Below are 14953 nucleotides of genomic sequence, written 5' to 3'. Positions count from 1 at the left end.
TATGATTATTGTGTGTGTGTGTATATATATATATATATATATATATATATATATATATGTATATACACACACACAATAAATATATATATATATATATATATATGTATGTATATGTATATACATATACATACATATATATATATATATATATATATATATATATATATGTACTGCTGCTACTAATAATGTGTGTTAATGAAGCTTTTCTTTTTCTTTTTGGAGATATTTACGATTCCCAACGCGAGTGAAGCGTTTCCCTGCTTTTATCCTGGATTTGAACGCAACACGCTTCTGGGGCTTTTTGCAGCACGATTTTTCGCTGAGCGCGCGCGCGTTAATGCTGTTTGGTAAAAGACGTGTTCACACACGCGGGGGAGGGCATGGTCATTTTGACACATGTAGACAGGGCTAATTAAATTGTGAAGGAGCTCCACTTTCCCTCGCAGCCACACGGTCGCGTCTCTGGTGCAGTTTCTTTGGAAACAGTTGCTTTCAGTCTCCGAGCTGTCCACAGCATCGGTAGGTGGTAGCGCTCCGTCCAGCGTTTCCATGCAACAGCGCGGGCGGCTGTGAGGAACAGATGATGCAGCAGAGGGCCACGCTTCTGTAGATTTGGTTGGGTATCTGTGGAACCCTGAGCGCCTTCATATTTGCGATGGAGCGTCAGAGGAAGCGGACGGACAGCTTGGACCAAAATGATAGCGCATTGGAGCTCGGTAAGAGATTTGACATTTCCGCTGGAATGAGTTTGATGATGATGAAATAAAGCTCTATTTGTGTCATCCGGAGAAGACCTTTAAGCCATTTCAGCAGCTTTCGCTGTAGCTGGGCACACAGGCGCACTGATACAGCCCCGATGGGGCTGTGAGTGCTGCGCCATAGTCTCTAATTATGTTGCTACATTAAGATGCTGATGGCTTTGAGTGCCGTAGACTTGATGCCCATTTAACCTGCACGCAGGCTGCTAGTTCCGAAGTGAACTCCTGTTACTTTACCAGCCTTGACCTTTAAAGGACTCGTTCAGATTTTGTAGTAAAGCTAATAAACAATTTGTCATTTTCATTTGAATGGCTTTGATTCAGCCCGCAGGTCCTCGGGGGCTAAATCACAGAATACTTGCTTTGCATGTTTCGGACCAGAGCGTGACCACATGCGCAGCGTTGCGTTGACACAGTGTCTTTGTGTTGGTCCCTGTTAGCTCTGAGAAAACTGATCTTCAGTACTGAAGGCTGCACTGGGCTCACCTGTTGATCTTTTGTCTGTGCGGTCAGGTGGAGTGCTGTGGCGTTTCACAGCTTGTTGGTATAAATTAGGTTGTGTGAAATCTGTGAACCAGAACAGACCGCATCAAAACGTTTAATGTCCATCTCGAGGAGCACACTGTGTTTATCCTCACGGTCACTGGATGAGATGTTCTTGAAAATGTAGATTTCAACACTGTTTTGTGCAGTAAATGAAAGTAACAAATGTATTTCCACATAATAAAAATATGCATTTAATTTTAACATGTTAATTATAGATATTTCCAAGCACGTTCTTCATACAGGAAATACAGAAATATTACATAAAATCGTAGAAAGCTGTTGATGTGAAGCTGCACGCTTGTGGTAAACACTGCTCAGGAATTCCTGAGCCACACAAGCAACAGCAGTTTCACCTCCGGCGTTTCAGTCTCCTGAATATAAACAGGCAGCATTTGTTCTTGTGTGGTTACTGCACACATTACTCGAGGTGTGTCTGTGAGCAGGCCAGGTAAGGTCAAGGAAAGTTTAAAAAAAAAACTTAAATCATTAATAAAACAAACAAATGTTGAACTAACAGGGTTTTGAAGTGTTTTATACAGAGTCGTAGAAAGGTGGTCATTTTGAAATGGCTCAGCATTCTGCCACTTATATCTTATTGTATCAGTGTTAGTAGATTTTTGCTAATAGAAACTGACAAAGAGGGAAAATTCCCTGATACGTACTTCATAGCAAAGAGTTTGTGCTCGCTCTGCAGTAATGGACACAACCTCCTACGACACGAGGTTCTTTATGTTTCTGTCAGAGAGAGTACTTTACAGCAGCGGTGCCCAACCCCCGGGCCTCGGACCGGTACCGGTCCGTGAGTCGTTTGGTACCGGGCCGCGAGAGTTGAGGCTCAGGTGTGAAATGTTTGGTTTTCAGTGTTATTTTGTTATCGTTTTTATCGTTAACTCTGTTTTCCTGGGTCTTTTCACGTGTGTTATGAATAAATCTTCTTTTTTTCGGTACCGGTACTAGTTTTATTTTGTTGTATTTATCCGCGACACCTTAAAGGCCGGTCCGTGAAAATATTGTCGGGCATAAACCGGTCCGTGGAGCAAAAAAGGTTGGAGACCGCTGGTCTGGAGTACTTTTAGATGAGGTACATCACTAGGGTTTTCAGTCATTCACAGAGTTGTGCGTCCACATTGAAACGGCCGAAAACGCCTACGTTCCAGTCCTGTGCATGCGTGAAACGCAAGAAGATTCACCTGCCTCATTTCTGTCTGCCGTTTATTTACTTTCCAGCTCGTTGAAACGTCGCGGCAAAATGTTGAGGAAAAGCATCGAGTTTTTTAAATGGACTCACAACGAGCTGGAGTTGTTGCTGCGAGTAACACAAAAGAACAAAGTTGCAAAAGCGAGTGAGAGTTAAAGAATTTGAAGAAAAGCTCTCTGAAACATGTACAGACTGATATTAATCTTTAATAGCGCTGTCAAACAAAACAGCTGCTGTATAATGCCCTCCGCTATCTTAGTTTAATTGGTCACATGACTGCATCACACGACTAACATGCGTCATCGTTTTGGAAAGTCTGCATTTTTCGCTGTCCACACTGCGACGTTTTCAAAGCGCTTTCAAAACGCTGCGTTTTCCATGAGTGAAGACGCCGTCTCAGTGTGGACGGGAGGCCGAAACGGAGAGAAAAAGATGCATTTTCAAATGAAAACACATTATTGTGGACGCAGCCATAAATAGTCTCTGGTTGACTCCAGCTCCATATTTAACACAGCACTGTGAGAGTGGTAACCCTCTTCTTCAATTTCAAGTTCTGTCTTCAAAAAGCCAAACATGGGGTGCATATATCTGTGATGAGCTCATAATAATGAAATAAAAATACATCATAGATTAAAAACATAGATCGAATTACCGGTGTTCTTTTGTATAAGCGCGTTGGTAGGCTATAGAGAGCCTTTAATGTGAAAGGATGTGAACGTGGTAAATGGTAAATGGACTGATTCTTATATAGCGCTTTTCTACTCTCCCGGAGTACTCAAAGCGCTCTATACAACACGCCACATTCACCCAGTCACACCCATTCTCACAAGCACTATCTCTATACTGAGTGCTTTCTAACTACACTCACACACATTCATACTCCGATGGATGCATCGGAGAGCAACTTGGGGTTAGTATCTTGCCCAAGGATATTTGACATGCAGACTGGAGGAGCCTGGGATCGAACCTCCAACCTTCCGATCAGTAGGTGACCTGCTCTACCTCCTGAGCTACAGCCACTGAACACTAGTGTATTCAACTGAATATTACTTATCATATTTAAAAACATTATACATGTATTCATAATTGCTCATTAAAGAGACAAACAGATATTTTTCTCATCTTCTTTTTGTTCTAGTAGCTCAGAGAGTTTATAAGAGACGGCTGGTGACAGGTTTGTAGCTTAAACCTATTCGCTGGAACGTTCAACATAATTTAATTACACAACAAAACAAGACACGAGTTGGCAAAGTTCTTCATGTTTCTCGTGCACGGGAGAGAACCGGACGAACGGCGTTCCTTCGCTTGGCCCCAGTCGCTCTCGTCCGCTCCCCCGTAACACTGCTCTTTATTGAGGTTACATGAATATGCATAGATTCATTAACACGTCTACATACACACAAAGAGTACCTTGCCTGTGCGTTGTGTAAGTGTGTGTGTGTGTGTGTGCACGTGCGCATGAGTGTGTGTAAGTGTGTGTGTGTGTGTGTGTGTGTGTGTGGGGTCAGAGTGTGGCCACATAAAGACTTCCCTAAACCTGCTGCCTGGAAGTCCAACAGTTCATCTAAACAAAAGGCTCTTAGCCTAAAACAGACATAGACACGTTTCTCCTACCATGAAACAACAAGAGCAGGTACGACCTCTCCCATGCTCCCAGCATGTGGGTGTGAATGCCAGAACACTCTGGCAACTACTAAGGATCAGACCTCTATCAATCTACAACTAATTATAAACTCTAAGCATATATGATAATCAACAATACAAATCCAACAGCTGGTGTGTAGAATACTGTTGAATAAATATTAAGAACCTTCTCTGGAATCGTCTTGATCATTTCTGGAATAGGCCTGGTATCGCTGTTTTGGATATCCAAAGACAGTGTCAACATCACCCATGGGAGTGGCTGTAGCTCAGGAGGTAAAGCAAGTCATCTCCTGATTGGAAGGTCGGTGGTTCGACCCTGGCTCCTCGAGGCTGTATGCCAATTAGCCTCGGGCAAGATACTAACCCCAAGTTGCTCTGCGATGCATCTATCGGAGTGTGAGTGTGTGTGAATGTTAGCTAGGAAGCACTAAACATTTAGAAGAAAGTGCTTGGGAGGATGTGGCATGTTGGATTGAGTGCTTTGAGTACTCCGGGAGAAAACCGCTATATTAGCATCAGTCCACTTACCATTAGAGATCACCTGAATGGGGGATAAACAGAGGATATAACTCCCTGAGACGTGTCTGTGGGGGGTTTCAGGGCTGTAGCTTTGTCTTTGATGAATCCTCAACACCAAATATTTGAAGATTGCACCTTAAAAAAATCTTAAGTGTATTTTAAGCACAGTAACTTTCAAAGCTTTACACAATTGAGATGATTGATTGTAAATTCCAGGATGCTTCATTAGGGATATAGCAAGGTAACCAATCAGGTGTCAGGGTCTGTTGATGAGCCACCGTGACAGGTTGGATTATTAAATGATACGAGCAGTTTCTTGGGAAAGTGGTTTCATTTCAACACTGCTGGTTATCACATTATGTTCATTTTCAACAGTTTTAGTGGAACATTGGTGTCAGCAATGCAGAAACAAAAATCAGCAATACCACAACCTGTGGTGAGACAACAAAGGCACGATTTCCTGAGACAGTTTGAATTAGTGGTAATAATAGATTGTATTGTATTCTTATTGTTCACTGAGGCAGATTTAACAGGACTTTCTTTTTCAGGATTCATCAAAGTGTTCAGCAGAAACACGATTTGTATTTTAAAAAGCTCTAAATGCATTTCTGATTTCCTCCTCAGATTCTAGCCCCTTATCATCTTGTGAGCACTCGAGCAGCCTGCAGCAGACGCATCCTACAATTATGAGTGCTGATTACGAGCCGGTCTCCAGTGAGGAGAGGAACCTGGACGTGGATTTTGTCACCAGTGCAAAGAACGATGAGTCTATAGTAGGTATCTGCTATAAAGGTTTCCACAGGTCTCACAAATACATAGAAACTGTTTGATGTGAAGGAGGTGGCTGCAGGAATGTGTTTGCAACTGCTTTGCAATTGCAAATTTATAGCACCCTATCCTGTAAATGCGGGGAGGTGTAACACGCAGTGAGTGAGAAAGGTGACTGAAGAAGAAATACTCCCCAGCAGCCTAGAGCTATTGCAGCATAACTAAGGGAGGATTCAGGGTCACCTGATGCAGCACTAACTATATGATGTAGTAAAAACGAAAGTTTGAAGCCTGATCTTACAAGGAGAGATAATGTCTGTCTCTCCGCAGAAAAGGGCCCTGAAAGCTGAAGGCTCTGCCTCCCATTGTACTTTTAAATATTCTAGGAACCAGGAGTGAAGCGCTCTCAGACTATGAGGTCTTTGAGATAAGATGGGACTTCTTCTTTCAGCAAGACAAGGCCAGATCACACACTCAGGCTGTCAGCAGCAAAAGCTTGAATTAGCTATACCAAAGACTGATTGGAGTCGTTTGGACGTAGATGTTTGACCTGATGCATCATTTGCAATAATAATAATAATAATAATGAAGGGATGACTGATGTTTGCAGTAAATTGATAAAGAAAAAAATCAATCATCAAACATTTCCAAAGAACAGAAAACAAATAAAAAAAATCAGATGAAAGTAAAACAGAATAAGTAGACACAAGAACAAAAATTTAAAAAGGCCTGGAACTCAAATTTTAATGCACTCGTAGCATCCCAGGCTCGACAGTTACTGGAGTGAATATCTTTTTCTTAATTCATGTCCATGAAATCAGTCGAGCTTTTTTACTCCACCCAGTGTTACCAATTAATGCTACACAGACACTCTTCACAATAAAAGCCAAAGAATTGAAAAATGTAGTCAGTATTATCATGCACTGAAATAAGATGCCATTTCTCACTGTCAAGTAGGGCTGCCACGATTAGTCGACTAGTCACGATTACGTCGACTATTAAAATCGTCGACGACTGATTTAATAGTCGAGTCGTTTGAAGCTTTGTAAGATCACAAAAGACGCAGGAATAAGTAGTAGGATTTAAGAGTGTAATAACGGACTGAAACAGAAGATGGCAGCACTGCATGTACAAGGATGCCAGCTGCCGTTAAACCCCGAAGAAGAAGAAGCTGTGTCCCAGAATTCATAGCGCGGCCCAGCTCAGTTTCCAACAATGGCGGCAGCTAGTTAGTTTTAATATTACTCTTATTATTCTTTCTGGGTCACAAAATAAACGTTTAACATGTTTTCAGGCGAGAATGTAGCTGTGTAAACCTCAAATATCTGCTCAGTTTACCAAGACACCACATATTTTCAAAAGCGCTCCGACGTTTTCGGAGACGTCTGTTAGCCACTAGCTCGATAGCTAGCCGGGGGCTAGGCTAACTAGAGCCGTGAGAACACCGGACTCCCGCAAATCGTTTTCAAACCCACCGCTGTCTTTCGCTACTCAGGTTAAACATATATAAGTCACTTAGATAACTTAAAAATGTTATTGTTTGGCTTTTTTTAGTATTTTATTTGTTCCTGAGTAAATCGGTTTGGCTGAGATTAAAGTTATAGTTTTTACACAGCTGAATAAACGTCAAGCAGACAGCTGATTATCAGAAGTGTGAGATGCTCGAGAATTTACTCCGGTGTCCTGTTATATTTTAGATAGCAAGGAGTTTATTAAACTTCACCGAAACAATCTGCAAACTTCATTAAAATTTAATAAACTATCATCTTGTCTTTATTTTTAGTTAGCACATACCTTAAACACTTAAAGCTGTAAGCTAATGATAGTTATATAAGAGCAGATGCTGCTGGTGCAATAAGCTGTAGTTTTACGTCCAATGGATGATGATCTGATTAGTGACTAATCGCAAAAATAATCGGTGACTAGTCGACTATCAAAATAATCGTTTGTGGCAGCCCTACTGTCAAGATTCTCCTAGTTTTAAGTTGAATCCTGTACACGTTTTCATAAAATACATGTAAAAGTATTCTAGAGTCAAATATGAAGCATCTGTCTGGCAGCTAAAGCTTGCCTGAAATTGGGTCCTCTACTGTAAGGTAAAGACTACAATAATCTTGAGATCCCTCCTGAAGTGCTTCAGGTGACCTCAGTAGGTCACATGATAGGTGATGGTAACAACCCGTGGCTAATGCGACGACTCGCACCACCTCTCCACACCTGTGACTGTCCAGCTTTTGTTTTTAGAGCTGAAGAAGCGTCTTGGCTGAGACATGAAATGTTTTCACAAACTTAGATCAGCCAGTGATTACCTCAACGGTCTAAAGAAAAAAGATGGCAACTGGGCTTCTTTAAGGCTACATTCACTCTGCAGGTCTTAATGCTCAATTCCAATTTTTTGATCAAATCCGATTTTTTTGTCTGCTCGTTCACACTACAAATAAAATGTGACAGCAAACGCGCTCTAGTGTGAACGCTCAAAGCGGCCGCATGCGCAAAAGAATACGTCACACACAACGCGCTCTGTTTAGACCCAGAACAGTACTGGGTCTAAAGAAGAACCCCAACAGTATTGTTTGACTGATGCCGTTAATATAAAGACTTCAGACTTCACGTTTCCCAATTTTTGCTTTATGTTATTTTGTTATTTACATAATAATGTAAATAACCTAATAATGATCCTTATTGCTGTTTTAGAGGAGCGCTGCTTCAAAGGATGGTTGCAGATTTCTGTCAGAATCTGCAGATTATACAGAACAAAGAAAATGTTCACGTTTCTCCAACGTTGTCTTCCCAGCAGTTTCACTGACATCTACACCGGATGGACAGGAAGCGTTCACGCGCTGATAATTGGCGTCTGTCTTGTGTCAGTGACGTAAAAGACTGATTTAATGCGACATGACCATCAAACAGCAGCTTTCTGAAACATCAGATATGTATCAGATTCAGGACCACATACGAAAGTGACCCAGATCGGATTTGAAAATATCGGATTTGAGCCGTTCACACTGTCACACCATGATCGGATAGATGGGTTGCATAGGGTCAAAAAATCGGATTTGATGCACTTTCACCTGCAGTGTGAACGTAGCCTAAGTCAACAGTAGGCTTGCAACATATGTTATATTCCAGATGACCAACAGCCAGTTATTGCTAATCTATATGCAGAAGATTCTCTGTCAGTGTGCACAAGTCAGCAGAATAAAAAGGAAGGATTCAGCGTGATGCAGTGCTGTTTAACAGCTGCACTTCTCTATGCTGAAGCCCTGGAGGAGAGGAGAACCACATTTCCTGGTGGTGTGGTGAGAAAAGAGATCCTTCTGGTCAGTGATGCATGGACTACCACATCCTCATGGGCCCTCAGAAAAGCAACCTCTGACCTATGCAGCTATGACTACTTCCTTTTAAGAGTGTGTGTGCTTAACCAGCTCGTGTGTGCACCATCTCCCTGTAATGCTTCCTATCGCAGACACACACAGGGTTGCTGCACAGTGGAGTGGCTGCACAAAAGCTAAATCGTTGTGAGTTTTATGATTCATCGTTGACCTGCAGCTATGAAGAGAATTCACATGTATTCAACTGGATTTTGACATTTGACTAATCTGTGTAATCTAGTTCTATTCTACAGTTTTATCTAGTAATATGCAAAAGTCTTGAGCCACCACTCTCTTTATACGTTGATAGAAAAACTGGAAATAGATGCACAGATTTATTGAAAAATGTGAAAATATACAAGTAAATATAGAATATAAGGCAACACAGAGTTTAACAAGCTTGAATTAAAATCAGGTACGACTACATTTATTCTTCAACGCAGCCTGAACTCTCTCGAGGCAGTTTTCTTCTGATCTGTGGGAATAGGACAGCCTGCTTCATGCACTTCTTTGGGTGTTTCTTGGTTCTGTTCTCTGTCAAGTGCATCCCAGACTTTGATTTAATGCACTGATGCTGTGTTTGTGATCGTTGTCTTGCTGAGAAATGATCAGTTCTCAGACAGATTTTCATGAAATTTTATTTTTATTTATATAGTACCAATCACAACAACAGTTAGCTCAGGGTGCTTTATATTTACGTTTTAAGACTTTAAATATGCTTGAATAATTTTCCAACAGGACTATCTGTTATCTACTTTACCCTCCCTTCTCAGTACTCACCGCACCAGTCTCCATCTTTGTTTGTATCCCCCCCTCCCCCCACAGTGCATGCGTTATCGTCACTATTCACTTTAGCTAAAGTTATTAAGTTAGCTAAAGAGTTGGGATGCTGTGTAAGACATAAATAAAGCTCAAACACAAAGATTTGGACACCGTTTTGCATGTTTCCCTACTGTAGGGGTCTCTGCAAGCATACAGGGCTCAGACAGGGTGCAAGATGACAACTTTGGAATTCTCCTAGAAACAGTCGATCATGTTTGTCAAAGCTGAATCCAGAGCAAACTACGCTAAATTAGCGTTTTTAGCTAACATCTACAATAAGCATAAAAGTTACTGTACAGCTATCATTTGTTAACATGACGCTTGTTCTTATACATGTAATACATTTATTACCAACCTGCGAGTTTATCCGCTGGTCATTCGACATGACGAATGACTTCTGAAGTCTGAATTCAGCTCATGATGCTGTAGATTCCCGTCAGTAACACTTTCGGTCCGCTAGTAAAACGTAGTTCTATTAATCTGCGCTCGATTACTCTCGAACCGGATGTAAGCCCCAAAAAACTGAATTGTAGAACTGAAATTGAGAAGTGAATCTGAAATTATTCGAGAGCTTTTTAAAGGATAATTTACAGTTTCAAAGCAAATGAATTCATTTTCAAACCAATAAATTGAATTTCAAATTAGATTAATTCAAATTCAGTTTTAAAAGCATTTATTCAAGTTACAATTCAGATTCAATCCAAGCAATTCAAATTCAGATTTAACTTATTCAACTTCAGTTTCTGATGGCACAGATTTCTGCCCATACATTTTTCTGTGCTTCCACAAAATGACCTTTCTAAAACAGAGTGACTTACAGAATTTAAAATGGGAGGCTATAACTATCAAAAGTTGCTTCCACCTGTCCTGTTCACTCCATTGTTGATTTCACTCTTCTCGAGTTAAAACAGAAGTGAAGGAACTAATTTCATTGTTATTTTTAGTGTTAGACACGCGCACACAAACTTCCTGCTTTAGCCCTTTTTATCAAGTTTTTGACTGGATGTCCTTACCGGGCAAAGTTATTCCAGGGTCCTTCATTGAGAACATATTAAATCAGGAATAAACTGCTTCTTTTTTCTTTTTCCCCTCTTTATTTATAAAGTTTTGCACATGTAATTTGACATATCAGGCCCAATACAGCAAGTACCAACCGATATAAAGACATATATCAAAACAAATTAGGCCATTAAAATTTGGATGATAACAATAAAACAGAAAAAAGAAAGGAAAAAAGGAAGAAAAAAAAAAAACAACAACCCACGCACAGAAAACAAAACAAACAAACAAAAAAAAAATTAAAAAATAAACTGCTTCTAATTGGTGGATTCAGATGGAGTTCTCTCTGGTCGGTCTCTGCTGGACTGCATTACATCAAAATTCACATTTTAATGTGGCCATGGCATAAAGACAATCACACACTCCAACACCCATCTGAAAAACCTTCCACTTAGGTTTTGGGGATTATCAGGGAAATTTTTGAGGGAAGAGGAGAGTAGGTTAATAAGAATGACAATTACACAATAGTAGGATGATGGCTGGGCCTTCAAACTGGGGGGTGAGTAAGCGCATTCTAGGCAAAAGCTTTTAGCTGTCACCAATGACAGCACTGAGCCTATTTTCCTCCCATTTGTCAGACAGACGTGTTTTTGTTTTTATTTTTTACACCAAAAACAGCTGGCCTATGAGATGAATGCTGTAATTTTTTTCCAGTGTACATTTTCAGTTTTTTTTTAATCATTTAAATAAATGTCACAAATAAATCCCCCAAATTTCTCTTCAATTCAAGTAATTAAGAAGGTGGAAGAAGCACCATTCAAAATTTCTCCTCAACTTGCTGCTGTGTCTGCTTAATGCGCCTTATAATCTGGTGTGTCTTATGGACCAAAAAAATACAGTATCTTCTACCTTCATTTACTTCATTTATGTCCAAAAGACCAACTTTTTGTGCAATGGTTAGCATCTTCCTCTGCCTTTTGGGTGCTACTGCAGGTGCCTCCCCATATGGAAAAGAAATAGTAAAAACTTCTATGATTTACTCATGAAAGTGGCCACTTTCTCATTACTTTCATATATTGTTTTAGTATCCAAAACATACAAGTTTCATTTATATAATTGTTCAAGGGATCTTATATCTGTTTTCACTCTTGTATGTTTTTATACAAGTTTCACACAAGACAGATGGGTTTGACGGTGCAAAATGTTTCGTCGACATTTGTTTGTTGGGGAGAAAACTTAAAAACATAAAGTACAGCATTTCAGAGTTACACTGCTAGATTTATGTCAATTCGACAAGCTGAATGCATTCTGTACAGCACAATACTGATCGACAATGGTCTCCAGCCAATCAGGATGCAGAACACAATGCACTGTTTAAAAAAAGAAAAGGAAAAAAAAGCATGCACAAACAAATCTGCAAAACAGCAAAGCCGCGAAAGGTGAACCGCGCTACAGCGAGGTTTGGAGTCTTTAGTGAATAACTCCATGACTCTACAGAAAGTTGGCGACCTCTGTGCGCCTCCGCTCTGTGATTTTACTTGGCCTACTATTTTGTGACTGAGTTGATGTCGTTCCTAACTGCTTACACTTTGTTATAATACCACTAACAGTTGACTGTGTAAAAGTTTGTAGCGAGGAAACTCCATGACTAGACTTGCTGCACAAGTCTTTCTGTCACTGTACCAAGCTGGAGTTAACTGAGTACCAGCTGAGTGACCCATTCATTCACAAATGTTTGTAGGTGCAGTCTGCATGCATGGTGAACACCTAAATTCAATTTGGAAGACGTTATAAATAAATTAGGGTGGCTCAATACTTTTGTAGGATACTATAGTTATTGTTAATATGAAGCATTTTAAAGGTTAATTTGGTCTGTGCATTAGTTCAGGATATCCAGGTGCTTTTTGCTGCATACAGAATAATTGAAGCTGCATTGCATCAGTTTTATATTACCGTATGTTGAGCTAGTGTCAGAAAAACAAATATGCAGATACCATCTATTCTTGAAACCAAATGAATAATTTCAGTGACATTGCCTTTGACAAAGCTACATGTAAAAAAGCTTAACTTCACCCAGGCCTCTTCAAAGCTCATGTAGCTCGTGTGTAAACATGCTACCTGTACCTACCTGTACTGTTTAGTATATCAACATTGGTCCTGTTTAAATAATAATATCTCAGTAAGGTTGCCTGACTTGCATTAACAATATAGAAGAAAAATCATATCAAGAATGTCGTATATTATTGTGCAGATCTTTCCTCTGGTTTTATTGCATACATAATCAGTGATGATCAATGATACTCCCTGTAAGTGTAAAGTAGTTTAAACAAGACTTTGCATTTAATCATCAGTTGTTATTATCCTCTGGTTCCCTTCCACAGTGGGCGATTTGTCTTCCTCCCCTCAGCCAGTTACAGCTCTGGCCCTTCCTGAGACTGGTTCTGTTAAAAGGGAGGTTTTCTCTCCCACTGTCACTAAACCGCTTGCTCGAGGGAGGAAGGGGGGTGTAATTGTTGGGGATTTTTTTCCTATTATTTTAGGGGCTTCACCTTACAGTATAAAATGCTTTGGTCCTATATAATGCTGTATAAATACAATTTAATGGAAATGTTTTGAATCTCTGTCTTGCTTCCAGCCGATGAAGGATCGATGCTCAGACAAAGTACTTGGCCTGTACTTCTCTGATGGGAAGCGACGTGTGGACTATGTTCTGACTTACCAAATCCAAAAGTCTGGCAGCACACGAAGCCGGTCATCGAAGTTTGGGGGTAACAACTTCATACGACGACTTCGGCGCAGCCTGAGCAAGAGAAGCAGCCGAGCGCCGCTACAAGCAAAAGAAGACCCAGAGGTCGCCGCACAGGAGCATCAGACTGACTATCATGAGGATGACAAGCGCTTTAAACGGGATGAGTTTGAGGAAAACCTCCAGAAGACGGGGCTAGAACTGGAAAAGGATGAAGGGGTGAGAAGGGAGAGGGCTGGGGTGAGGGAAATTGTTTGATTAGGGTAATGTAATGATGATTTTGATTTTAACATAATCCTGTTCGTTTTTGCTCAGGTTTGTCCCTGCTCTCAGTTAATAACAGGACTGATTTGCTAACAAAAGGTCCTCTAAGCCGGCGGTCTCCAACCTTTTTTGCACCACGGACTGGTTCATGTCCGACAGTATTCACAGACTGGCCTTTAAGGTGTCAGAGACAAATACAACAAAATAAAACCAGTACCGGAAACAAAAAAGAGAAGATTTATTCATAACACACGGGAAAAGACTCAGGGAAACAGAGTTAACAATAAAAACCAATAAAAACCCTGAAAACATAAATTTCACACCCGAGCCTCAACTTTCGCGGCCCGGTACTAAACGACTCATGGACCGATACCGGTCCGTGGCTCGGGGGTTGGGGACCGCTGCACAGTATGCGCTGACTCTTGATAATCAGCGAATGGTGATGTTTCATTTCTTTTGCACTTCAGAAAACTATTAATCCCTAAGGTAATTCATACATGTGGTCAGCTGCTCCCGCACTCAATGAAAGGCAACAGTCACTCTATAACGAGTTGATCCAATAACAAATACAAAATATATTCATTAACAATAATTCAATATAAGAACACACTTCCTCCTGAGGGTCCAAGTTCACCAACAATTGAGCTTGCCTTTTTATTTTATTTAGTCTGTGAATGTTCTTTTTGAAACAGCACCCCAGCACAGCATAGAGAAGCATACTGGGAACCATCGACTGTTAAACTCACTCCAGCAGATGTTAAGATACTAGCCTCCATAGGGAGCTCCTTCCTGTAGAGAAGGTTGGTGTTAGGGCTGGGTTTTGATTATCGGTTTATCGATTAAAATTGATTCTAGCTTGGATAACGTGAAATCGATTCATTAAAATCCTGAATCGATTTTTAAATATAAATGTACTTTGCCCGAAACACCAGAATCTCAGGTTAAATCTCACAAAATTTCAACAACCACCAAACAGCTAAGACAGTAAATGAGAGCAGGAACACGGATGCTGCACAAAGACGTAAACACAAGGTGCGGACCCGCAGATCAGAATCAGTGAGATGTGGCTTTCTTACCCTCTGGGCTGAAAGCCGACAGCTCGCTGATTCTGATGTTTCGGCGAGTCCGCGCTTTGTGTTTACGCCCTTTTTGCGCTGATCCTGAAGCTGTTAGTTTGATCTCTCTCCAAACAATATTGACTGAACCAGCAGCAAAAGAAGATCCAAACTACACTTCACATAAACATCGTCATGAACTCACTCTGACTTTTACTGTTTTGCTTCCAGCACGATAAAATCACACTTCATGCACAGCTCTC

The 14953-nt window shown here is 40.6% G+C and overlaps 1 protein-coding gene across 2 annotated transcripts in view; it reads left to right on the top strand.

The window, feature by feature from the left end:
* The first annotated feature begins 290 nt into the window (after window positions 1-290).
* ano1a (anoctamin 1, calcium activated chloride channel a) overlaps window positions 291-14953 on the top strand; it is a 55415-nt gene continuing 40752 nt past the window's right edge. For both annotated transcript variants that reach the window (XM_087843095.1, XM_087843092.1), the window contains exons 1-3: window positions 291-716; window positions 5290-5438; window positions 13261-13590. In XM_087843095.1, the coding sequence (XP_087699221.1) occupies window positions 656-716; window positions 5290-5438; window positions 13261-13590 (540 nt within the window). In that variant the 5' untranslated portion in view covers window positions 291-655. The remainder of the gene's footprint in view (window positions 717-5289; window positions 5439-13260; window positions 13591-14953) is intronic.

The sequence above is a fragment of the Neolamprologus brichardi genome, chromosome 1, assembly GCF_056152115.1.
Source record: "Neolamprologus brichardi isolate AB-2024 chromosome 1, ASM5615211v1, whole genome shotgun sequence".
Lineage (NCBI taxonomy): Eukaryota > Metazoa > Chordata > Actinopteri > Cichliformes > Cichlidae > Neolamprologus > Neolamprologus brichardi.
This window is presented reverse-complemented; position numbering and strand designations above follow the sequence as displayed.